The following is a 25,528-nucleotide window of genomic DNA, read 5'->3' as shown; positions in this document are numbered from 1 at the left end:
CAACACTTTCACAGCATCATCTTTTAAGATTTCACATAACTCAACTGGAATTCCATCACCTCCACTAGCTTTGTTCATAGTGATGGTTCATAAGGCCCACTTGACTTCACATTCCAGAATGTCTGGCTCTAGGTGAGTGATCACACCATCATGATTATCTTGGTCGTGAAGATCTTTTTTGTACAGTTTTTCTGTGTATTTTTGCTACCTCTTTTTAATATCTTCTGCTTCTATTAGGTCCATACCATTTCTGGACATGCCATCTCATCTCACATGCTAGCAAACTAATGCTGAAAATTCTCCAAGCCAGGCTTCAACAGTACATGTACAGTGAACTCCCAGATGTTCAAGCTGGATTTAGAAAACACAGAGGAACTAGAGAAGATCAAGTTGCCAACATTTGTTGGCAATTTTTTAGTGGCTGAATATTCCATTGTAAATATACCACATCTACTTTATCTGTTCATCTGTTGATGAGCATCTAGGTTGTTACCATATCTTTGCCATTGTAAATAATGCTCCAATGGACATAGGGTTCTTTTCAAATTAGTTTTTCTGTTTTCTCTGGGAAAATACCCAGAAATGGGATTACTGGACGATATGACAGTTTTATTTTTAATTTTTTTGAGGAAACTTTGTGCTGCATTGGCTGCACCAGTTTACATTTCCAGCAAAGTCCACAAGGAGCCCTTTCTTTTCTCCATATCCTTGCCAACACTTGTTATTTGTTGTCTTTTGATGGTTATCATTCTGACAAGTGTGAGGTCATAGCTCATCATCTTTTTGACTTGTATTCCCCTGATTGTTAGTGACATTGAGCATATTTTCATATGTTTCTCGGCCATCTTTGGAAAAATATCTATTCAGTTCCTCTGCCTATTTTTAGTTGAGTTGTTAGGGTTTTCTTTCTTCTTGATGTTGAGTTGTATCAGTCCTTTATATATTTTTTTATATTTACCCCATATCAATATATTGTTTGCAAATATCTCCTCCCTCCAATTGAGCAGGCTGCCTTTTCATTCGTTGATAGTTTCCTTCACCGAGCAAAACCCTTCTAGTTTCATGCAGTTCCAATTGTTTATTTTTGCTTTTGTTTCCTTTGCCTCAGGTGACGTATCCAAAAAAATATTGCTAAGAAAGATATTAAAAACTGTACTGCCAATGTTTTTCTTATAAGTTTTATGGTTTCAGGTCTCACATTTAAATCTTTAATCCATTTTGAGTGTATTTTTGTATGTGATGTGAGGAAATTAACCAGTTTGATTCTTTCACACGTAGTTCTTCAGTTTTCTCAACACCATTTATTGAAAAGGCTGACTTTTCCCCGTCATATATTCGCACCTCCTTTGTCATAGTTTAATTGCCCGTATAACTGTGGCTTTATTTCTCGGCTCTGTTCTGCTCCATTTATCTGCATGTCTGCTTTTGTGCCAGTACTGTAGCATTTTGATGAACGTAGCTTTGTAGTATAGTTTGAAATCACAGCCTGTGATACCTTCAGTTTCATTTTTCTTTCCTAAAATTGCTTGGCTATTTGAAAAGTTTTTTGTTTCCATATAAATGTACAATTATATATTCCATTTATCTAGGTCCTCTTTAATTGTTCTCAGCAATGTCTTAATGTTTCCAAGTAAAGAGTTGCTCAATTTTTGTCACATCTCCCTTATGTAATTCTTTTCATGCTCTAATAAGTGGTATTTTTGCTATTGGAAATGGTATTTAAAATTCCATTTTCTTGATTATTTCTGTTGCATAAATGCCCATTGACCAGAATAAAGTTATTGAATATTGACATAAATTTTTAATGTTAGTGATATAATTAACAGTAATTTTCTCTTTCCTAATATTGATAATTCATGCATTCTCTTTTTTATTTCTCTGATTATTTTGGATAGAGGCTTATCAATTGTATTTATATTCTTAAAGATCAGATTTGATCTGTTTAATTTCCTGTCCTTTTTTTGGTTGTTGTTGTCTACTTCAGTGACTTCTACACTTTCCCATATTTACTTTCCTTTGCTATTTCAGTTTTAATTGTATTTGGGTTTGCTCTTGTTAATATATATTAAACTTGATTTAATTCTGACTTAAAAAATTATAAGCATTTTGTGCTATAAATTGGCTTTTAAAGACTGCTTTAAATGCATCCTACAAATTTTAATAAGTTGTACTTTACTTTTCATTAAATTCTAATTACTTTCTAAACTTCTTTTTTCTTTCACCCATATGTTATTGAAGAGTATGCTATGTCATTTGCAAATATTTGGGGAATTTTGCAGATACATTCCTGTTATTTACATCTAATTTAATTTCATTGTTCTTCAGGAAAACCCTTTAGATGATATTAATCCTTTTATTTGTAAGATGTATTTATGGCCCAGAATATTGTCTATCATGGTAAATTTTCATGTACATATGAAAACAATATTTTGTTGTTGTTGTTGTTCTTGGGGATTGTGTCCTTAAAATAGAGCACACTATGGAAGTTCCTTAAAAAATAAAATTGAACTGCCACATGATCCAGCAATCCAAGTCATAGGCATAAATCCAGAGGAAAACATAATTTGAAAAGATACATGCACCCCAATGTCCATTGTAACACTATTTACAATAGCCAGGACATGGAAGCAACCTAAATGTCCATCAACAGAGAAATGGATAAAGAAGATGTGGTACATACATACAATGGAATATCGTTTAGCCTTTAAAAAAGAACAAAATAATGCCATTTACAGCAACATGGATGAACCTAGAAATTATCATACTGAGTGAAGTAAGAAAAAGACAAATATCATGATATGGCTTATATGTGGAATCTATAAAAAGGTAAGACAATGAACTTATCTACAAAACTGAATAGAGTTACATATGTATAAAATAAACTTATAGTTACTGGGGGGAGGTAAGGAGAAGAGGGATAAATTGGAAGATTGGGATTGACCCATACATACTACTATATATAAAATAGATAGCTAATAAGGACCTATTGTATAGGAAAGTCTACTCAATACTCTATAATGGCCTAATGAGGAAAGAATCTAGTAGATATACGTACTTGTATAACAGAGTCACTTTGCTGTACACCTGAAAGTAACACAACATTGTAAATAAATTATACTCCAATAAAATGTAAATATATATATATATAAGTTGGATTAATTTCAGTGACAGCACTTTCAAGTATTCTATACACTTACTGATTTTTTTGTCAACTTGTTCAACTGGGGAGAGAAAAGACTTAAAATCTCCGACCCTAATTGTGGATTTTCCTTTCTTTCATATATTTCTAAATTCCATTCATAGATGTATAAACAGCTAGAATTTTTATGCCCTCTTGATGAATTGGCCTTATGGTAAAGAATCCGCCTGCAATGCAGGAGACTTGGGTTCAATACCTGGGTTGGGAAGATCCCCTGGAAGAAGGCATGGCAACCTACTCCAGTATTCTTGCCTGGAGAATTCCCATGGATAGAGGAGCCTGGCAGGCTACAGTCCATGGGGTCACAGAGTCGGACATGACTGAGCGACTAAGAACAGCACAGGCAATCATAAATATAGACGATCTTCTTATAAATCTTCTTATCGTTGGCAATATATTTTATTATGAATTCTGCTTTATCTGATATTAATATATCCATTACAACCCTGTTTTGATTTTTAGTAGCCTGATATATCTTTTCCTGAACTTTTATTTTTAACCTATATGTACCTTTACATTTAAAATGGGATTCATATAGCAGCATATAGCTGGAACTTTTTAAAATCCAATTTTCATGCTCCATATTGTATGTTATTAGAGAAATACAAATTTAAAAAATGAGATACCATTACACACCCATCAGGATGGCCAAAATCCAGAACACTGGCAATACCAAATGCCTGCAAAGATGTGTATCAACAGGAACTCTCCTTTCATTGTTGGTGGGAGTTCAAAACCGTACAACCACTTTGGAAGACAGTTTGAGAGTTTCTTACAAAATTAAACCTATTCTAACCCTGTAATCCAGCAGCCATGCTCCTTGGTATTTACCCAAATGAGCTGAAAATTTGCGTCCACAAAAAAACCTGCATATGAATGTTTACAGCACTTTTAGTAATAATTGCCATAACTTCTGAAGCAACCAGGATGTACTTCAGTAGGCAAATGGATGAACAAACTGTGACACATCCAGATAATGGAATATAATTCAGCACTAAAAAGAAATGAGCTATCAAGCCCTAAAAAGACATTCAAGAAGCTTAAATATATATGGCCCAGTGAAAGAAACCAATCTGAAAATGGTACATACTGTATGATTCCAACTATATGGCATTCTGGAAAAGGCAAACCTATGCAGGTAAGTTTTTAAAAAACAGTGGTTGCTGGCACTTAGGAGAGAGTAGGGGATAACTATGTGGAGCACAGAGGATTTGGGAGGCAGTGAAATTAATCTGTATGATATTATAATAGTGGCTACATATTGTTCAAACCCATGGTAAGTATAATAGCGATTCCTAATGCAAACTGTGGACTTTGGGTGATAATGATATGTCAATATAGGTTCATTGATTGTAAGAAGTACACCCCTCTGGTGCAGGATGTTGATAGTGGGGAGGCTCTGTCTCTGTTGGGGCAGGAGGTATATGGGATGGCTCTGTAACTTCTGCTCAATTTTGATATGAACCTAAAACTGCTTTTAAAAATAAAGTCAATTAAAAGAAAAAGGAATCCAATTTCTCAACCTCTAAATTTAATTGGTATGTTTAGACAATTTGTATCTTGTTATTGATATGGTTGGATTTAAATCTGCCATGTTTTTTTCTATTTGGTCATCTGTTGTTTCATTTTATCTCTTTAAAACATTTTAAATTAAATGAGTATTTCATGATTTCATTATCTCCCATATAGGTTCACTAGCCATAATTCTTTCAATAGGTACATTAGTGTTTACATTTGATGCTTCTTTAGTATATCACAATCTGCATTCAAATAATATTATACCACTTCACAAGTAGATTTAGAATCTTATGTACACCCCCCCCAGTCTTTGTGCTATTATTTCCCAAGAAATTAATTTCACATGGCTTTTTATAACAGTCTGACAGCAATGCAGGAGACTTGGGTTTGATCCCTGGGTCGAGAAGATCCCCTGGAGAAGGAAATGGTAACCCACTCCAGTATTCTTGCCTGGAGAATCCCATGGACTCAGGAAACTGGCAGGCTACAGCCTATGGGGTTGCAAGAGTCGGACACAACTGAGTGACTAAGCACATATATACACAGTAATAATGTATTGTTATGAATTTTTGTTTTACATCATCAATAATAGATTATTCTTAATGTAAAAATTAATTGATTATATCTACTTTAATATCTACCATTACAGTATTGTTTACTCATTTGTGTAGACCATATTTCCATTTATAGTCATTTTTCTTGTGCATGAAGGACATCCTGTAACGTCTCCTGTGGGCAAATCTATTGGTGATTAATTATTTCAGCTTGAGTATGTGTAAAACCTTTTATTTCAACATCATTTTTAAACAGATATTCATTGAGTATAAAATTCTGAGTGGATGTTTATTGTTTTATTGTTTTAAAAACGGTATGCCACTTTCTTCTGACTTATGTTGTTCCTTCTGAAGTGTCCTCTAATTCTTGTCTTTGGTCTTCTTAATGAGCCTATACTTCTCTCATTTTATACTTGTCTAGGAATAAAGGTAAAACCTAAACTTTGGGGTAAGGAGATTGAAAAATATCATGAATGCTTATCGTGCATTAACTGTACATAGTGTTGACTTTAAAAAATTGCACAATGTAAAAGTTGTACATTAACTTTTATTTGGGGCAAGTTTTATTTGAGGACCCATAGCCCAGGAGATAGCACCTCAGATAGCTCTGAGAAACTGCTCCAAAGAGATAGGGGGAGAAGGTCAATATACATGATTTTGGTGAAAGGGGACTTCATATAATCAAGTACTTATCTTTACAAAAGTTTTCTGCTGGTCATGAGGAGCTGATGTCAGATGAAGAGATTTAGTGCTTTTCTAGATATGAGAAGATGCAAGGATTGGTCTCATAAAATTAACTTGTGAAAATGCCTAACTACCTGAAGACCTGTTCTAGGAGTTGCAAGGGACAATTTACAGTTGACAATAGCAATTTGGATACAATATTAAAAGCATAACAATCACTGAAAAAAATTAAAAGTCAGGATGGATACTTATACCGCCAGATATTACAAAGTTAACAGGAATCTGATTTGCTCTGTCAACTAAATATCTATAAATCAAAAATGTTATAAAGCTTACATCATGGCTTCATGTACCACACAGAATAAGGGGTTCTCAAGATAATGGAAATTAACAAAGTCATACCAAGGAATGAATGGGGAACAAGCATTGCCATCTCTCTTGTACAACTCATAACTGTTTCCCATCAGTATGATGGAACGACAAACACTCTGGTTTCTGGATGTTTCTATTCTTGCCCCTCTACTAGTCTCTCCACTTTTCTTCAAAAAATTCTTTCTTAAAAAGTGACCATTGAAACCCAATATGACAAACCCCTGCTGAGAAATCTTGGATGGGTGTTTATTACCTTAGATGAGAAATATGATTGTCTGTCCCTGGGGGAACAGACAAGTAAAATGTCACACATGCACACTCTGTGTTATTCCTGCGGGTCACGTAGACAGAATTAGACTATGCATAGCAGAGTGGATACATCTTAAAAGCATAGCTCACAGTTAAAACATTTGAATGTAAGAAAAAGTTATCATGCTTCTGGCCACGATGAATTAACAGGAATCTGATTTGCTCTGCCACCTAAACATCTATAAATCAAAAATGTTATAAAGCTTTACATCATGGCACCATGAGCCACACAGGATAAGGGGTCCCCAACATAAGGGAAATTAACAAGGTGATCCCCTGGGTTGTCCGATATCCCCCAACCCCAACTTCTTGCCTGGATAGAGTTCCCAGGCTGCAGCACAGAAAGACTGAACACAAACAGAGCTCAATGAGTGAAGGAGACAGAGTTGAGAATTCCAAGAGGCCAATGTGACTAGAATATTCTGGGAGTAATGGAGGGGTGAGAGCTGCACAGAGAGGTAGTGCTGGAGAGCTGCAGAGGTCTCCCACCTGGGTGCAGTGTATGACAAAAGGGCAGTGGTGGTAGTTGACTTCCCTTTTCTGGAGTGAGTAGCTGTGTGCATCGTGGTGCCATGTACTGAGATTGTGAAGACAGGAGTTTTAAAAACAAGAGAGATGGGGGATGTGAGTGTGTGGGAGGGGTGGCTATCCCAATACCACAGTGAGACAGACTCACTGTGAGGAGCCCTTGAGACACCCACGTGGAGATGTCAAGTAGTATAATGTTCAATGTCAATTACATCTCCATTAAAAAAAAGAAGAAAGAAAAAATAAGAATAAAAATAAAATAAAACAAGTGTAAAAGTCCACTATGGATTTTGTTTAAAAAAAAAAACCACACAGTTTCAAAATGAGAAGGGAACACGGCATTTTCTATTAGCGCACAGCGGCTCGTCAAGACTTTCACTTCTAAGGTCTGGTCACGTCGTACAGAAACGTGTTACACAAGAAGGGCTGAGAGACACAAGCAGCTAGCTGACAGGGAAGGTTGCTATGCAACAGCTGAGGAAAGCCATCCAGCCAGGCAGAATTGATGTTGGTCACTGGAGAGTAAAAGCTCTGGTCCTAGCAATAGCTTCCATTCAGACACAGGGGTCCTAGAGAGGCTGATATAAAAACGAATATAAAAGTCCACTATGTTAGTTTGTTTTAAAAAAAAAAAAAAAGAGGTGCAATTTGAAATGGGAGCATAGGACTTTCCTCAGTGATTCTGGAGCATGTGAGCCCTTGGGTGGGACCCCAGTAAGTTCTCCTTTTGCTTCCCATTTTGCATATTGAGAAACCAGGCTCAGAGATGTCCAGTGACCCGAGTGGGCTCACACAGCTAGCGACAGACTGACCCAGCACTCCGTCCCTGGAATTTGGAAGTCCAGCCGAGAGCGTCTATCCACAAGACCACAGCTGCCCCAGGCCCCAACCATGGAAGGAACCAGGCCAAACATTTACTCTGAATCAGGGCTTGCCATGACTCAGACACACAAGTGCCTGATTGTCCTGGCCGCTCCAGCGGGCACCAGGAAGGCCTCAGGGACAGCCCATTTGTGCCACTCACAGCGAAGGGGCCTGACAGTCAGAGCGGGGAGTGGACCCCAAGGAACAATTCGCACACCTGGATGGACCCACACAGAGCAGGCGAGGGGTGGGCCTGGGGCCCCCTATCTGTTCCCCCTGGGATGCAGAGCATGAGCTTAGGTCTCAGAGAGCGGAAACCCAGTTTGTTGGGACAGATGGTCACAGGGCAGGGGAGGTGGCCTGGATCTGCTGCTCCAACTGAAGAGGGGAGGGTGCCTCGATCCCCGGGGCCAGTGCTAATGGAACACGGGTTTTGGAGTCAGGAAGACCCGAGCCCAAATGCTGCATTTTCACCTCACTGGCTCTGTGGCCTTGTCGAGTGAGTTCAGGGCAATGCGTCTGTCTGTGCCTCAGCTTCCTGATCTGTAAAATGGGGGTGCTGACACCCACTACCCAGGGCTGCTGTGAGAGGAAGATAATGCCCAGCACACACAAGCTGCCCGAGGAGTGGTTGGGGAAGCAGATGTTCCCAGTGTGTCTGGGGGGCCCTAGACATGGATAGTGGAGGAGAACACACAGGGAACTGGTGTCCTCTCACCATTTCCATTTCTCCTGTTGCAGGTACCGACCGACCGGGCTAGAGACCTCTGTTTTGGTGACCTAGGGGTCATTCATGCTGGGGAAGCAGGGCTCAGTGTATTCCAGACCACACCGGAGGAGCTTAGAGGCAAGGGGGAGGGCAGGGCTGAGAAGCATTGTGCAAAAGTGGGGGGACTGAGGGTATGTGATGGATGGGTTGGAACCGCAATACAGGGCGTGCGTGCCCGCGTCCCCGGTCGGTGTAGCGGGGTCGGAGGGGTTGACGGTGAGGGGAATCTGGCGGGAGGGAGAAAACGCCCCCACCCCACCCCGCCCACCCACTGGCGGAACCGCATGCGCACAGGGGACCTGGTGGAAAAGGCTTTTGTTGGGAGAGCGGGCCGGCTGGAGGGGTCCGCGCATGCGCAGGCTGCCCAGCCGCGGGGGATGGGGGGGTGCGGGGAGAAAAGGGGCGGGGTGGTGGGAGCTGCTGTGCTGGCAGCAGTAGGCGAGGGCGCGGCTGCGGGGTTCCTGGTGCTGAGGACGGACGCCATTGGAGCCCCAGGGAAGGTAAGGATCCAGCCCTAGACAGGACCGGGAGAGGGCAAGTGGAACCGGGTACGCTGTGCCCTTCCTCCCCACCCCACCCCCGCCCCCGGATGTGAACAAAGCCCAAGCACGCAGAACTTGAACCCCGTTAGACCCGTGGTCAACAAAGGAGCCGCCCCCCACCATGGCCACCAGACCCAGGCTCCCGGACTCGAGCCCTGCTTAACACCGGAGCCCACCATCTGAACACCTTTAACAGACGCGTGTGCTCCGTGCTGAGCTGCCTTAGCGCGGAGGCCCCACCCCCACTCCAACCATTCTGAGATCGGTGCAACCCAACTGACCGCTTTGCCCCCTTCCCCGAGTTGCGATCCTGGCCTTTGAGACCTCCAGCGCTTCCAGTTCGAGCCTCACCTAGTCCGAGGACCGCCCCCCTACCCGCACCCCACTCCATCCATCTTGAGCGCTCCTGTATGAGCCCAGCCTAGACCTGAATCACCTGAATCCCCACCACTGCGACTTAGAGGGTCCCTGGGATTCATTTTCCCAGAGCTTCCAGCGGTCCCCGTTGTCTGAGCCTTCTCATGTCTTCTCCTCCCCAGCATCCTGGCCCCCTGCTCCAGCCGTTAAATCGAGGCGCTTTATTTCCCCTCTCTCAAAGCATCTCTTATGGGACTCTCTGGACCCAAGCCCGCCAGTCCACCCCTTGTTCCAATCCAGCCGCTGGTCTGGGGCGCCTGTGTGACCTAAACTCCCCTTTCAGTGCAGGGTCTCCTCCGACCTCCTCTGTCCTTCTCCTAGGGCTCTGTCTCTGAGGGAATCTACCCCAGCAGCCCTCACCCCCGCCCCAACCTTACACTGCCTGGGAACCCGGTGACTGCAGCCCTCCACCTCCTGAGAGATCCCGCCTCCTGCTGGATCCCGCCCCCTCCCCCTGAAGAGGCCTCCTCATCCCTCTCAGGCTGAGCCCTCTTCTCCTTGGGACCCCCAGCATGGCAGAGGGAAGCTACCGCAAGGAATCTGAAGGGTACAACGTTGAAGACATGGACGAGGGTAGTGATGAAGTCGGGGAGGAAGACATGGTTGAAGGCAACGACTATGAAGAATTTGGTGCTTTCGGAGGCTACGGCGCCCTCACCAGCTTTGACATCCGCATCCTCAGAGCCTTTGGGAGCTTGGGTCCAGGCTTTCGCATCTTAGCGGTGAGGCCCCCTCCTCGGCCACCTGCTAACCCTGGGCCTTCTCTCTTGTGACGTCAGGGAGGATGGGAGGAGGGGGCCGATGAGGGCTGGAGTTGAAGGGGGAAGGACTGCCCAGCTTGCCCAAACCTTCCCTCTCCTACTGGGAGCAGCGGGGCGGGGGGGGCGGGGGGGAAGTGCTGGGAGGGCCTGGGGGCTGGTCGGAGGCTGGCCAACACAGGGGGAGCTATCTGTGTAGAGCTATCTGCCTTCCCCTCCCCTGCCATGCCCTGCCCTGCCCTCCCCTCCCCTCTCCTCCCTTGCTCTGCCCTGCCCTCCCTTCCCCTCCCTGGTCTTGCAGAATGAGCCCTGGGAACTGGAAAACCCAGTGCTGGCCAGAACTCTGCTGGAGGCATTTCGGATGGATCCAGAAACACTTGCCAACGAGACGGCTGCCCGTGCTGCCAACGTAGCCCGGGCCGCCGCCTCTAACCAAGCTGCTCGGGCCGCTGCCACTGCTGCCCGTGCCACCTACAATCAGGTGGTCACTAACCACCACCCGGTGGCCACACACCAGGCGTCAGGAGGCGATACCCAGCCCATGACATCTGCTGCCCAGGCTCCGGCAGCCACCCCTGAGACAAGCGTCGCTTCTCCGCACAGCTCCCAGATGCTAGTCAATAGCGAGATGGCTGCCCCTGGGGCTCCAACAAGGTCCCCACAGCCGCAGACATCCTCCCAGGCCCAGGAGGCTGCGGCCGAGGGCCCTAGTACGGCCTGTGCTTTCCCCCAGGCCTCGCGTGCAAGTGAGATGGATGCCACCCGGCCCAAGACAGCCTTCCTGGGTCAGAACGACGCCTTTGATTTCAGCCAGCCGGCAGGTGTCAGTGGCATGGCCTTCCCACGCCCCAAGAGACCTGCCCCGGCCCAAGAGGCTGCCACAGAGGGCCCCAGTGTTGCCTCCAGGGGCACCCAGGCAGCCTCTGCCGGGGAGGGGGCGGCCACCCGGCCCAAGACGACCAAGTCCGGGAAGGCTCTCGCCAAGACTCGCTGGGTGGAGCCTCAGAATGTTGTGGCAGCAGCTGCCGCCAAGGCCAAGATGGCCACGAGCATCCCTGAGCCTGAGAGTGCAGCTGCCACTTCTCAGCAGAGTGCGGAGCCCTGGGCCAGAATGGGAGGCAAGAGGACAAAGAAGGTGAGACCTCCCTGCTTTCTCCCACCCTCCTTGCTCCCTGCTTTCTCTGCCCTCTCAGCTCTCTGCCTCCTCCCCTCCCTTCCTCTCCCTCTTCTTCCCCCTCCCTCTTCTCTCAGCGTGTACGTGTTTCTCCAAGCCAAGTTTACCAGCATGTTTTTACTCCACGTAGTCCCTACCCTCGGGCCTGGAGGGAGAAGCGGTTGGCTCAGTGCCTGGCACTTAGTAAGCAGTGGGCACGTGTCATCCACGTGTCATCTACTAGCCTTATTTCCAAGTACCTGCTCTGGCTAAGATGTGTGCCAGGCGACTCAGGGAGCCTGGTCGCCCTGAGTCTCTCCTCTGTCTAATGGTACAGTCCAAGCACCTGGATGACGAATATGAGAGCAGCGAGGAGGAGAGAGAGCCTCCTGCGGTCCCACCAACCTGGAGGGCATCGCAGCCCCTGCTGACGACTGCGCGGCCTCAGATGGCCCCTCGGCCCTCCATGGCCCTGAGGTCCCAGGTACCCTCAAGGCACGTGCTGTGCTTGCCACCCCGCAATGTGACCCTTCTGCAAGAGAGGGTAAGAAGGAAGCCTGCCCTTCCCCCTATCTCCCTCCTCTCCTCCCTTGCGGGCCAGTTCTTTGAGGTCACCCACGCTTTGATTTCCCCGTGCGCTCTTCCTTCTCCAGGCAAATAAGTTGGTGAAATATCTGATGATTAAAGACTACAAGAAGATCCCCATCAAGCGCTCAGGTGGGCAGCCTCTGCCCCCTCCCTGAACCCTGTCCTTCCCCGCTCCCACCACCCTGCCCTGTGGGCCTCCCACCAGATGCCCTCTCCCCACCACACACACACAGATCAGGCCTGGCCGATGGCTCCATTGGCACGGTGTGGGGTCCTGAGCGTGCTCCCCTCAGCAGGGCTGACGGAAAGGCTGTAGCTCTGTGGCTGCTGCTCAGCCCCGGTGCTTTGCCCACCCTCCCCTCCTGCAGACATGCTGAAGGATGTCATCCGAGAATATGACGAACACTTCCCTGAGATCATTGAACGAGCAACGTACACCCTGGAAAAGGTGGGTGTGGGGCCGGGGGCAGCTCCGTGGAGCAGGAGCAGCAGGGAACCCTTGCCCGCCTCCCCCCTCTGCATCCCCTCAAGGCCCAGGGGCCGGACTGCATGCTCTGGAGGGAAGCCCTCCCTGGCCTCTGCACCTGGGAGCTTCCTCTGCACGCCTCCTCCCCTCCTTCCTCCCGCTCGTGCTCTCTGAGCGCCTGTGGTCTCCTGAGGTGGCTCCCGTTGTCTCAGCCAGTGTCAGTGCTCCCACAGGGCACTTCCTCCATGGCCTCTCCTCTCCCTCCTCCCCCAGGGCTTGGGGTTCCCCGCCAAGAAGGAGTTCTAACAGGGAATTGAATGACCGCCTGCAGGACACCCAGCTTGGATGTTTGATCTCACATCCCGTTTTCTCCCCACTGTAGAAGTTCGGGATCCACCTGAAGGAAATTGACAAGGAAGAGCACCTGTACATTCTCGTCTGCACACGGGATTCGTCAGCCCGCCTCCTGGGAAAGTGAGAAAGCACAGGAGGCTGGCGGTCTTCCTTGGTGGTGCCTGCCCCCTCCTCTCGAGAAACGGGAAAGTAGGGCTGGGGGGCCTAGCACGGCTCCCACCCAGAGTTAGCAGTGCTGAGCAGCTAAGGGCAGGCAGGGGCAAGTAGCTTGGGGCGAGGCTTTGCGGCTCTCTGGGTTTCAGCCCTGCCCACCCTTCCCCGCCCCTGTCTTCCTGGGAAAGCAAGCTTCTTGATTGCCTCTCTCTGCTAAGGTCCCAGCCAGGGCTTGGCAGAGTGGGCCTCGGGCAGGGGGCAGGGAAAGGGGAGAGTGGGGGCCGGGGGTCTCCAGTGGAGTCGTGCTCCAGATGCAGTGGGCAAAGGGCAGGGAAGGTCAGGGTGTGCCTCTGGACTCAGGGTTGCCAATCGTCTGCTCCCCGCCTAACCCCATCCTCGACAGAGCCCTGGGAAGAGGTGTTAGCATCCACGTTTGATGGATGAAGGGCCTCAGTCTCAGGCCGAGGAAGGAATTGTCTGGACCAGGTATAGCAAGGCATACAGAGTGGGAGGAACTGCCCTGTAGCCCAGCAGTGTGGGAGAGGCTAGTTGGGTGAGCCGGCTGTGGTCACCTGGGCAAATGGCTGCTGGACAGGATCCCTCTTTCTACGCCTTCAGGACCAAGGACACTCCCAGGCTGAGTCTCCTCTTGGTGATTCTGGGTGTCATCTTCATGAACGGCAACCGCGCCAGCGAGGGTGAGTGGCTGGACAGGCAGCTGGGGGGTTGGCGGTCGTCTCACCTCCCTCCGTCTGCTAAACTCTTGTACCTCATCTCTCCTCACAGCTGTCCTCTGGGAGGCACTCCGCAAGATGGGACTGCGCCCCGGGTATGTTTGGGGTCTCTTGGCTCCCGCTCCTCAGTGTGTCCTTGGGCACAGGAGGCCCCAGGATTGCAGTGGCCTAGCGGTCTCTGTGGGGCGTGGCATCCTAGACTAGGTAGAGTGCCAAGGGTCCACCAGGGTGCGTGGGGAAATGGTCCTGAACCCCAAGCCCTCTTCTGCCCCGTGTCCCCTCTCTGTTCCGACACGAGACCTCAGAGACACCATCGGAGCTTGGGGCTCCATCCAGCCCCTCCCTGGGGCCCTGCCGACAAGTGGCTGCCTGGCCTCTGCTGCCAGCCCAGGTGTCCATGAGGACGCCTCACAGGCTAGGAGGCCCTCAGTCCTGCTGGGAGCGCTCCTGCCCAACCCAGGCACTGCCACTCTCTCTAGTCACGCCTTCCTTTCCTTGCACTCAGGGTGAGGCACCCATTCCTTGGCGATCTGAGGAAACTCATTACAGAGGACTTTGTGAAGCAGAAGTGAGTATCTCTGCCCCCCATTCAGGCCTTCCTCGTGTGCTGCTCTGGCTGAGGACGCCATTCCCCGGCCCATGTCTTAACACCAGAGGGATGGGTGTCTGGTGTGAGTGTGGGTTGGGAGGGTGCGAGTGTGGGGGTTGAGGGGACAATCCCAGGGAGGCCTGGGGAAAGGGAGCACTTGCGGTCTGTAAACACCGGGTGGGACGGTACAGCCCCCACCTCCTTCAGCACCTGCCCTGTAGGCAGCATCCCGGCTTTACATCTCAGGGGCCTGGGACTCCGAGAGTGGAAACCTGATCATGGCCCTGACTGGAGTAAGGCCCGTCTGGGCCTGGAGCCTGGCCCTGCCGATTTTCTAGCCCAGGCTCCCCCCCATCATCAGTGCTTGGAGATCTCTTGTGCCCTCACAAAGGCCCCGTGTGCATGTTCCTCCATCCGCCGCCCCACAAACACACGTTCACAGATGTTTGGGAGTATGCGTGGAGTCCCCTACTCTTGGTTGACTGTTTCTTCCCATACAGTCGTTTTCTAGGATGGATTCTCCCAGGGTTCAGTCAGGTCACGGACAAGCCCCATGGTGGGTTGTGCTCAGAGCATGGAGCCTGAAGAAATGGCTCCTGCTTACACCAGACCCAACAGGAATCTGGGTTATTGTGACAAGGGGCACAAAACTCGTGGCCTTCCTCTGAACAAGTACCCTACACGTGCCTCCTGCACCTCCCCATGTCTACTGGGCAGGACCAGTGGCCTAGGGATGTGAGCCCCTCCATTTAGGAGGCAGAAACCCTGGGAGCCGGTGTGGAAGTGGGGGCAGGGGCTGCGGGGCCAGGGCAGGCCTCCTGCAGCAGCTGAGCTGCAGCCTCGGGGCTGGGAAGGAACTACCTGGGAGCCACCGGAGCAGCCACAGGTGTGCCTGTCTGGGAGCAGAGGTTTGTTGTCCTCTCTCACACAGGTACTTGGAATACAAGAAGGTCCCCAATAGCAGCCCACCCGAGTATGAGTTTCTCTGGGGTCTGCGCGCCTGCCATGAGACCAGCAAGATGAGGGTGCTGAGATTCATCGCCCAGGTAAGGCAGAGCCTGTGTTCTGGCTGCATCTTCCCATACCTGGTTTGCGTCTTGGTCCCGGCCTCCTGACGCCGTTTGTCCAGTGAGGACGCCAAGGCCCAGCAAGGTTCCCAAGTCGCTGACACCAGTTCACAGGCTGTAGGGAGTGGACGGGGTGAAATCCCAGGTCTGGCACGGAATGACGGGAGCCTGATTTCAGTCGTGTGGGTCTTTAACATGATTTCACAAAGCGCTTAAGCGAGTGAAAGGCGGGAAGCGGGCGCTGAGCGAGGTAGGGTAAGTGTGCAAACGGCTGCTGTGCCTCCATCGCAGTATCAGAACCGAGACCCCCGCGAATGGAGGGCTCATTTCTTGGAGGCTGTGGATGATGCTTTCAAGACGATGGATGTGGATATGGCCGAGGAGCACGCCAGGGCCCAGATGAGGGCCCAGATGAACATCGGGGAGGAAGCTCTGATTGGACGGTGGAGCTGGGACGATATCCAGGTGGAGCTCCTGACCTGGGATGAGGACGGAGATTTTGGCGACGCCTGGTCCAGGATCCCCTTCGCTTTCTGGGCCAGATACCATCAGTACATTCTGAATAGCAACCGTGCCAACAGGAGAGGTACCTGGAGGGCTGGTGTCAGCAGTGGCACCAATGGCGCGGCCAGCGCCAGCATGCTCGATGGCCCCAGCACCAGCTCCACCATCCGGACCAGAAACGCCGCCAGAACTAGTGCCAGCTTCTTCTCCTGGATTCAGTAAGATTGGAGGTCATTACACGGGACTCTGGAGGCTGGGGTGGGGAGGGGCTGGGAGATATCAGGGGCAGGCCTGGGGTGTCCTGGGGGAACGAGGAGAGCGGGACAAGACACTCAGTCTGTCCTTGCTGTCCCTCACATGCATTGACACCTCTACTCTGGCTTGTGTGTCTCCTGGTTCCAGGCAGCCCTGAGGAGCTGCGGCAGTCCCCCGCCGAGCCAGAGTGCCTCCGCTGCCCGGTCCCCGACAGAGCACTCCAGGCCCGCTTCTCCCCGTCCATGGAAGATGGCATGCAAGATGACGCACTCTATGCCCTTCCTGCTTTCATTGTGTGCTTTTCTCGTGCTGTCGTGTTTTGGGTATCTGTGTTACATTAAAGTTATGAACTCGGTCGGTTGTTTCCTCTTTTTCCTGGGCAGGTGTGGCTCTGAGCAGCCCGCGGATCAGGCCCTCGGGGACAGGCGGGGGCCGCCTCTGCCTAAAAGACAGGCAGGTGTGGGTGGGTCCGGTGCTGGGAAGGGCAGAGATGCCCCTGAGGGGGGGCAACCATGAGTTTCCAAAGGCTCTGGTCCACAGCATCATGGTCTCCTACACTGTGTGCCCCTAGTCAAACACAGGGGCGGTTCACAGGAGCAAGGGTGGGGTGGAGGGCTGTGAGCTGGTGCCACTGCCCCTCCCGCCAAGGGACAGGCTCCACAGACATCCCCCAGGACCTACCTGCCCCTCCCCATCTCTGGAGTCGCTGTCCAGGATTCCTTCCCTCATCAGCCACACAATTTTAGGACCTCATCCCTCTTCCCGAGTCCTAAGGACGGCGAGGTAGGCCTCACGGTGACATCCTCACCCCTCCAGCAGGTAGAGCAGAAACCATCATAGGCAAGACAGCCTATTTCATGGGAGAAAGCTGCAGGCAGACCTGGACAGCCCATTGCCCATGACCATGACCCGAGACTCTTTGGGAGGCTCCAGGGTACTTCTCCATGGAAGCAGGGCTCTCCCAGTGAGGCCAAGGCCAGCCTAGGTCCCTGAGTCTTCAAGGGCTGTGTGATCCCTGAGGGGGCTGAGGCTAAACTTTCATTCCCCAGGCAGACGACAGTGAGGGCAGAGACACTTTGGAACTCTGGGAAGGACTCTGTAGCAGGAAGGGGCCATCTGGGGCTTTTCTGGGTATCTCAGTGATGTCCACAGCTTGGAGGACAAGGCTCCGGGTTAAGAGGAAGGAGAGAGTAGTGCAAAGACCGCAGCCCACCTGCCCAGCCACCCATTGCTTGCTTCTTTGCCCCAAGAACAGGTTCCACTCCCTCAACCAGACCTGCATCCTGACCCAGACCCAGCTGCATCATGTTCCAGACCCAGTGGAAAGCAAAAACACCCATCACTTGGCTCAAAAATGAGGAAGAATTCCAAGGAGGCAGCAGGGGTCCACCACTAGCGCAACCCTTCTGAGTGACGGCCTGGGCCGTACCCGCAGGAGGCAGGCTCTGTGTGTACCCCTCCCTTAAAGACAGGCTTCATGTGGGTTTCTGCCTTATTTGTTGGTGCTTTGGTGTCTGCCTCCCTGGCTGCTGGGTTGATGCCTCGCCCCGTGGACACTCTGTGATTCTGACAGAGATTCAGTCCCTTCCCAGGTGCAGGTATCCGGTTGATGGTCGGGATTTGGGGAACCCCGCTCTGGCGTGATGAATGACACTGGACTATTTCTGGCTCCCTCAACCTGGGACCTCCCAGGACCCTACTGTGCACTCAGTAGGTACCTGCCTTCTCATGGACGAGGTCGGGGCACTCACCACAAGCCGCAGGTGTGAGTGGGAGCACTGTGCGCCACAGGCACCTGAGATGAGGCAGCTCATCTGGAAAGGAGGCGAGAGCAGCTCTCAGAGGCAGGACGCTGGGGAAGTCACCACCTCTCCGGGCCTCCAGGCTTGCGCCTCTCTCTCCTTCCAACCCCTTCCCTATGGATATCTTCACCTGGCTCCTGCCCCTCCACACCCTGCAGGGGGCAGTGCTGAGAGCCGGGTGGGGAGTGAGGAAGTGAGCAGAGAGGCAGCCTCAGGAGCAAGGAGGAAGGCGGGTCCCAGGGATCGGGGACAGACCCTGAGTGCCCCAGAAACTGACGATTGGCACCGCGGAGGTGGCCGACCTTCAACCGCAGGGCAGACATGAGACCGAGGCAGGCCTCCCTGCCACCCCCAGCGTCAGCCCTTCCACGGGGTCCCCCACCACAAAGGCCACAACAGGTCTCAGCCAGTGTTTTCTGAGGACCTACTATGCGCCAGGGCCTTGGCGGAGGTGTACATGCACCTCGGCAGCTCCCGCAGATTTCTCCCCAGCCCAAGCCTGTGCCCTCTGACTCCTCAGACACTTGTTGATGGACAAGCATTCACCGATTGATTCACTTGTGTCCAGTTCCCGACGATTCGCATGCCATGGCTGGCATGGCCTTGATGTCAATCACCAGATAGCCTCAAGGGAGCAGATGATCAGGCACATTCCATGGATGAGGACCCTGAGGCTCTGAGAGGGAAGACACTTGCCCTGAGTCCCACAGCCAGGAAGTGGCAGTGCTGGGACTGGAACCCAGGATGCTTTGAGCCCAACTGTGTGCTCTGATCACTGCAGTCTGTTGCCACTGCCTTTGAGGGAGTCACAGTGCCATGCGGGGACACCCCCACCTCTCACTCCTCTCTGCAAACACCCCCCTCCTGATCGCCCAGGAAACAGATCAGATCAGATCAGACAAGTCGCTCAGTCGCGTCCGACTCTTTCCGACCCCATGAATTGCAGCACGCCAGGCCTCCCTGTCCATCACCAACTCCCGGAGTTCACTCAGACTCACGTCCATCGAGTCAGCGATGCCATCCAGCCACCTCATCCTCTGTCGTCCCCTTCTCCTCCTGCCCCCAATCCCTCCCAGCATCAGAGTCTTTTCCAATGAGTCAACTCTTCGCATGAGGTGGCCAAAGTACTGGAGTTTCAGCTTTAGCATCATTCCTTCCAAAGAAATCCCAGGGCTGATCTCCTTCAGAATGGACTGGTTGGATCTCCTTGCAGTCCAAGGGACTCTCAAGAGTCTTGCATTCCAAATCCCTTCATTGAGCCAGAACCCCACCCCTCATGGCCTCCCTGCCCCTGAGGGTCACCCTAGGCTTTTGAGGCCTGCCACTGCCCACCAACCTCCTGGCACATCCTCACTCCTGTGGCCTGGAGAGGCCAACACTTCAACATCCTGGTCAGAAATGGACTCTCACACCTGAGGGGGACACAACAGCCCCTTTCCAGGCCAGTTGCCCTAGTGTGGGGTTAAGCAAACACATTCGATTTATTTTGAGACAGTCGACTTTCCAGGGGTTAAAAATTTCGAGAAGTGAAAAGGGGTGTACATTCCCAATGAACACATGAAAGTCGAAAATGCAAAAGTCAGTGGATGCTAAGAGCTGAGGAGAGTGTGGAGCAAATGAACTCCCGTACACTGTCCAGAGAAGTCTTCACTTGTACGAGGCCCCTGGAAAACAGGAGGGATCCATCCGTTGGTTCATTGAAAAAGCAAGAGAGTTCCAGAAAAACATCTATTTCTGCTTTATTGACTATGCCAAAGGCTTTGACTGTGTGGATCACCACAAACTGTGGAAAATTCTTAAAGAGGTGGGCATACCAGACCACCTGACCTGCCTCTTGAGAAATCTGTATACAGGTCAGGAAGCAATAGTTAGAACTGGCCATGGAACAACAGACTGGTACCAAATAGGGAAAGGAGTACGTCAAGGCTTGTATATCGTCACCCTGCTTATTTAACTTATATGCAGAGTGCATCATGAGAAACGCTGGGCTGGATGAAGCACAAGCTGGAATCAAGGTTGCCAGGAGAAATATCAATAACTTCAGATATGCCGATGACACCACCCTTATGGCAGAAGGCGAAGAAGAACTAAAGAGCCTCTTGTTGAAAGTGAAAGAGGAGAGTGAAAAAGTTGGCTTAAAGCTCAACATTCCGAAAACTGAGATCATGGCATGCGGTCCCATCACTTCATGGCAAATAGATGGGAAAGAGTGGAAACAGTGACAGACTTTATTTTGAGGGGGCTCCAAAATCACTGCCGATGGCGACTGCAGCCATGAAATTAAAAGACGCTTACTCCTTGGAAGAGAAGTTATGACCAACATATTCAGCATATTATAAAGCAGAGATATTACTTTGCCAACAAAGGTCCGTGTAGTCAAGGCTATGGTTTTTCCAGTAGTCATGTATGGATGTGAGAGGTGGACTATAAAGAAAGCTGAGCTCAAGAGAACTGACGTTTTTCAACTATGGTGTTGGAGAAGACTCTTGAGAGTCCCTTGGACTGCAAGGAGATCCAACCAGTCCATCCTAAAGGAAATCAGTCCTGAATATTCATTGAAAGGACTAATGCTGAAGCTGAAACTCCAATCCTTGGGCCACCTGATGCGAAGAGCTGACTCATTTGAAAAGACCCCGATGCTGGGAAAGATTGAAAGTGGGAGAAGGGGATGACAGAGGATGAGATGGTTGGATGGACACCATCACCATCATGTCCACTCAATTATCATGAGTTTGAGTAAACTCCGGAAGTTGGTGATGGACAGGGAGCCCTGGTGTGCTGCAGTCCATGGGGTCTCAAAGAGTCGGACACGAGTGAGCGACTGAGCTGAACCGAGCTGAAAGCTTGAGGCTACTTGAGGCCACCTGGATGGAGGAGGCATGAGACATCAGCTCTAGGTGAAAGTGAGCCTTCTGAAAGCAAGGAAGGAAGACATTGGAAGATGAAGCTTCACTATGAGCAGTGCACCGCTTTTAGCCAGGAATCTGAGCGAGCTGAGATCCTGACAACCGTGTACCTTTCAGGAAGGCAACACCTACAAATTAGCTTCTCTCTGAAGCTCTCTAGGACACTGTGGTGTCCTGGCGCCCAGAGTGGGGAGGCAGAGGTGGAGTCCTAGAATCAGGCCACCCTGGCAAATCTCCTCCTCTTTCCTTCCCCAACACGGGGGAGGGAATGGGCCCTAGGCCCAAGGTTCGGACTGCAGGAGGGACGAGGGCAGCAAGGGCTGAAGGCTGTTCCCAGGAAATGGTGTCCAACCTCAGCTGTAGTTTCACATTCTTGCCCAAAGTACACTGTGCTCTTCTGTGTGTGGGCGGGTTTCGGAAGACTGCAGAGCCTGGCGAGAGTCCCCTGCTTGCTGCCCACAAAGAGAACATTGCGTGACTGATAAAGCCCTGAAGATTTTCATTATCAGAGGTCCACGGTTTGGATGTTGCTTATTTGCAACCCGAATTCCTCCAAATACTCAAAGATTCTCTTCATCAGTTGTACTGGGGTTTCATTGTCCAGCAAAAAAAATGTGTCCATTTAAGTGTACAGGTCCAAGGCCTTTGATAAATCTACCATGTAACTAGCACCTCAGTCAAGAAAGAGAACATTTCCATCACCTAATAAAGTTCCCTTCTGCTCCCTCCCAGTGAATCCCTACCATCCACGTGCAGCCTTAGGCAACCACTGATCTCCTTTCTCTTTCGCTTATAGGTTAGAATGCTCTTCACTAGAGCCTGTAATACACATCAATGTGCAACATATAATCTTCTCGGTCTGCCTGCTTTCCCCTCTGCCTCAACGCTTTGGAAATTCATCCATGCTGTGGCACAAATCAGCAGACTAAATTAAAATTGTTCCAATTCACAAGCTGATTATCTCTGTTGAAATGACACAGATATCACACAATCTCCCAGAACTAGTAAGTGAATTTACCTAGAGTGCAGGATACAAGATTAGAACAAAATCAACCACATTTCTATATCCTAGCAAAGAAGTGTTGGAAAATGAAACCGAAGAGAGTGCTACCACGTACCACTCACAAATACCGGCGATTCTGTGTCGTGAATCTAACAAATGACACACGGTATTTGCATGCCGTAAACCGCAAAACAGTGAACAAAGAAATTGAAAATAGCCTAAGTAAATAGAAGAATATGCCACAATCAGGGATTGGCATGTTTACCACAGAAAAGATGAATGTTCTCCCCTCAATTTATCTATAGATTTAATGCAAGTCTAATAAAAACCCTGGAAGCAAGTTTAGCAGGTGTAGACAAGTTGATTCTAAAGCTTATGAAAAAAGCAAAAGAAACTAAATTAACCCAAACATTGTGAAAGGAAGAATAAAATGGGAGGAGTCATATTATCTCATTTAAAACGTATTAACCCACACAGAAATTGCTTGCATTCCTACACATTAACAATGAAAGATGAGAAATACAAATCAGGAATACAATCTCATTTACCACTGCAACGGAAAGAATAAGATACCTAGGAATAAACCTGCCTTAAAAGTCAAAAGACCTGTGCTCATTAGAACTATAAGACACTGATGAAAGAAGTCAAAGAAGACACAATCAGATGGAGTGATATAGTCAGACGGGAAAACGTCTGCCTACAATGCGGGAGACCCGAGTTCAATCCCTGGGTCGGGAAGATCTCCTGGAGAAGGAAATGGCAACCCACCCCAGTATTCTTGCCTGGAAAATGCCATGGACAGAGAAGCCTGGTAGGATACAGTCCATGGGGTCGCAAAGAGTCAGACACGACTGAGTGACTGAGCGACTTCAGTTTTTTTCATACACACACACACACACACACACAATGTTCTTGGACTGGAAGAATCAATATTGTGAAAATGACTATATAACCCAAAGCAAGTTACTGATTCAATGAAATCCCTATCAAATTACCAATGACATTTTTCACTGATTAGAAGAAAAAATTTTACGTTTTCCACAAAAACATGAAAGACCCCCAAATAGCCAACAGAATCTTTAGAAAGAAAAAATAGAGCTAGAGGAATCAACCTTCCTGACTTCAGACTACACTACAAAGCGACAGTTATCAAGAAAGTATGGTACTGTCACTTAAACAGAAATAAAGATCAGTGGAACAGGATAGAAAGCCCAGAGATAAACCCACGCACCTATGGTCACCTAATCTTTGACAGAGAGGTGAAAATACACAATGGAGAAAAGACAGCCTCTTTAATAAGCGGTGCTTATCATGTATGAAACGAGTTGCCAGTCCAGGTTCGATGCACAATACTGGATGCTTGGGGCTGGTGCACTGGGACGACCCAGAGGGATGGTATGGGGAGGGAGGGGGGAGGAGGGTTCAGGATGGGGAACACATGTATTCCTGTGGCGGATTCATTTTGATGTTTGGCAAAACGAATACAATTATGTAAAGTTTAAAAATAAAATAAAATTTAAAAAAAAAAGAAAAAAAAATAAGCGGTGCTCGGATAACTGCACAGCTACATGTGAAAACAGCAAAATTCTGTAAAGTAATTATCCTTCAATAAAAAATTAATTAATTAAAAAAAGAATGAAATTAGAACACTCCCTAAAACCATACACAAAAATAAACTCAAAATGGATTAAAGACTTAAATGTAAGCTCAGACACTATAAACTCTTAGAGCAGGGACTTCCCTAGTGGTCCAGGGGCTAAGACTCCATGCTCCCATTGGAGTGGACCAGGGTTTGGTCCCTGGTAAGGGAACTAGATCTCACATTCCACAGCTAAGTTCCCACATGCCACAACTAAGGCCCTGAGCAGTGGGAAAAAAAAAAAGAAATATTTTTTCAAGTAAATTATAAAAAGACTCTTAGAAGCAAACATAGACAGAACACTCTCTGACATATCACAGGAAGATCTTTTATGACCCACCACCTAGAGTAATGAAAACAAAAATGAACAAATGGGACCTAATTAAATCAAAAGGCAAAGGCAACCATAAACAAGACAAAGAGACAACCCACAGAACGGGAGAAAATATGTGTAAACGTAGCAACCGATGAGGGATTCATCTTTAAAATATACAAACAGCTCATGTAGCTCAATATATAAAAAGAGAAACAAACAATCCAATCAAAAAATGGGCCAAATACCTAAGTAAACATTTCTCCAAAGAAGACATACAGATGGCCAACAAACACAGGAAGAGATGCTGAACTTCACTAGTTAGTAGAGAAATGCAAAGCAAAACAACAATGGGTGTATAACCTCACACCAGAATGACCATTATCAAAATATCTGTTGTTGCTCAATCACTCGGTCATGTCTAACACTGCAACCCCATGGACTGTAGCCCACCAGGCTCCTCTGTCCACAGGATTTCCCAGGCAAGCATGCCATAGTACATTGCCTTTTCCTTCTCCAGGGGAGCTTCCCAACCCAGGGATCAAACCCGTGTCTCATGCATTGGCAGACGGATTCTTGACCACTGTGCCACCAGGAAAGCCCTTCAAAACAACAATCAGGTATCGCTTCACACTGGTCAGAATGGCCAACATCTAAAAACCTACCAATGATAAACGTTGTAGTACTGGGGAGAAAAGGACACTCTCCTACCCTGTTGATGGGAATGCAAATTGGTGCAGCCACATGGAGAACAATAGGGATGTTCCTTAAAAACTACAAGTAGAACTACTATGAGACCCAGCACTCCCATTCCTGGGCATATACCCCCCGAGAACACCACGATTCAAAAAGATACATGCACCCCAGTGTTCATCGCCACAATACTTACAATAGCAACCTAAATGTCTATCGACAGAGGAATGGGTAGACAAGAGGTGATCCATATATACAGTGAAGTATTACTCAGCCATAAAAATGAACATAACTGGGCCACTTTCAGAGACGTGGATGGACCTAGAGACTGTCATACTGGGTGAAGAAAGTCAGAAAGAGAAAAACAGATTATCTTATAATATCACTTATATGTGGAATCTAGAGACATGACCAGATGAACTTATTTGCAAAGCAGAAATAGAGATACAGAGCAGAGAACAAACATATAGATATCCAAAGGGATGATTGGAAGATTGGGATTAACACATATACTCTACACTGCATAAGATAGATAACTAATGAGAACCTACTATATCACACAGGGAACTCTACTTAATTCTCTGCTGGCATAAATGTGAAGGAAATCCAAAAAAAGAGGGGATATGTATATACATATGGCAGATTCCCTTTGCTATACAGCAAACCCTAAGACAAAAATTGTAAAACAACCATCCTCCAATAACAATTAATAAAAATATCTTATAAAGGGGGCTCCAAGCAAAATAATAATAATAATCCTTATAAAACTGCAGTAAACAAAAGCCAGTGTGACAA

General features: G+C 48.6%; 1 protein-coding gene and 1 non-coding gene across 6 annotated transcripts; both read left to right on the top strand.

The window, feature by feature from the left end:
- Nucleotides 1–9,193: 9,193 nt before the first annotated feature.
- On the top strand, nucleotides 9,194–16,987 carry LOC129638628 (melanoma-associated antigen D4). Of its 5 annotated transcripts, none has more exons than XM_055563197.1 (13): nucleotides 9,194–9,297; nucleotides 10,268–10,478; nucleotides 11,248–11,649; nucleotides 12,005–12,211; nucleotides 12,321–12,384; nucleotides 12,624–12,703; nucleotides 13,104–13,195; nucleotides 13,847–13,926; nucleotides 14,015–14,057; nucleotides 14,468–14,530; nucleotides 15,483–15,597; nucleotides 15,910–16,340; nucleotides 16,525–16,987. In XM_055563197.1, the coding sequence occupies exons 2-13, from the start codon at nucleotides 10,269–10,271 to the stop codon at nucleotides 16,532–16,534; spliced, it is 1,797 nt and encodes a 598-aa protein (XP_055419172.1). In that variant the 5' UTR covers nucleotides 9,194–9,297; nucleotide 10,268; the 3' UTR covers nucleotides 16,535–16,987. The 5 variants fall into 5 exon arrangements, with proteins under 5 accessions (XP_055419172.1, XP_055419168.1, XP_055419171.1 ...); XM_055563193.1 differs by having other exon boundaries at nucleotides 10,816–11,649; XM_055563196.1 differs by having other exon boundaries at nucleotides 10,816–11,649; nucleotides 15,910–16,352.
- On the top strand, nucleotides 15,110–15,236 carry LOC129640504 (small nucleolar RNA SNORA11). Its single transcript, XR_008708871.1, has one exon. It is a non-coding gene; the product is annotated as a small nucleolar RNA SNORA11 (small nucleolar RNA).
- Nucleotides 16,988–25,528: the final 8,541 nt, after the last annotated feature.

This window comes from Bubalus kerabau, chromosome X (assembly GCF_029407905.1).
Source record: "Bubalus kerabau isolate K-KA32 ecotype Philippines breed swamp buffalo chromosome X, PCC_UOA_SB_1v2, whole genome shotgun sequence".
Classification (NCBI taxonomy): Eukaryota; Metazoa; Chordata; class Mammalia; order Artiodactyla; family Bovidae; genus Bubalus; species Bubalus kerabau.
The sequence above is the reverse complement of the archived record's forward strand: the minus strand, read 5'-3'. Positions and strand labels throughout refer to the sequence as shown.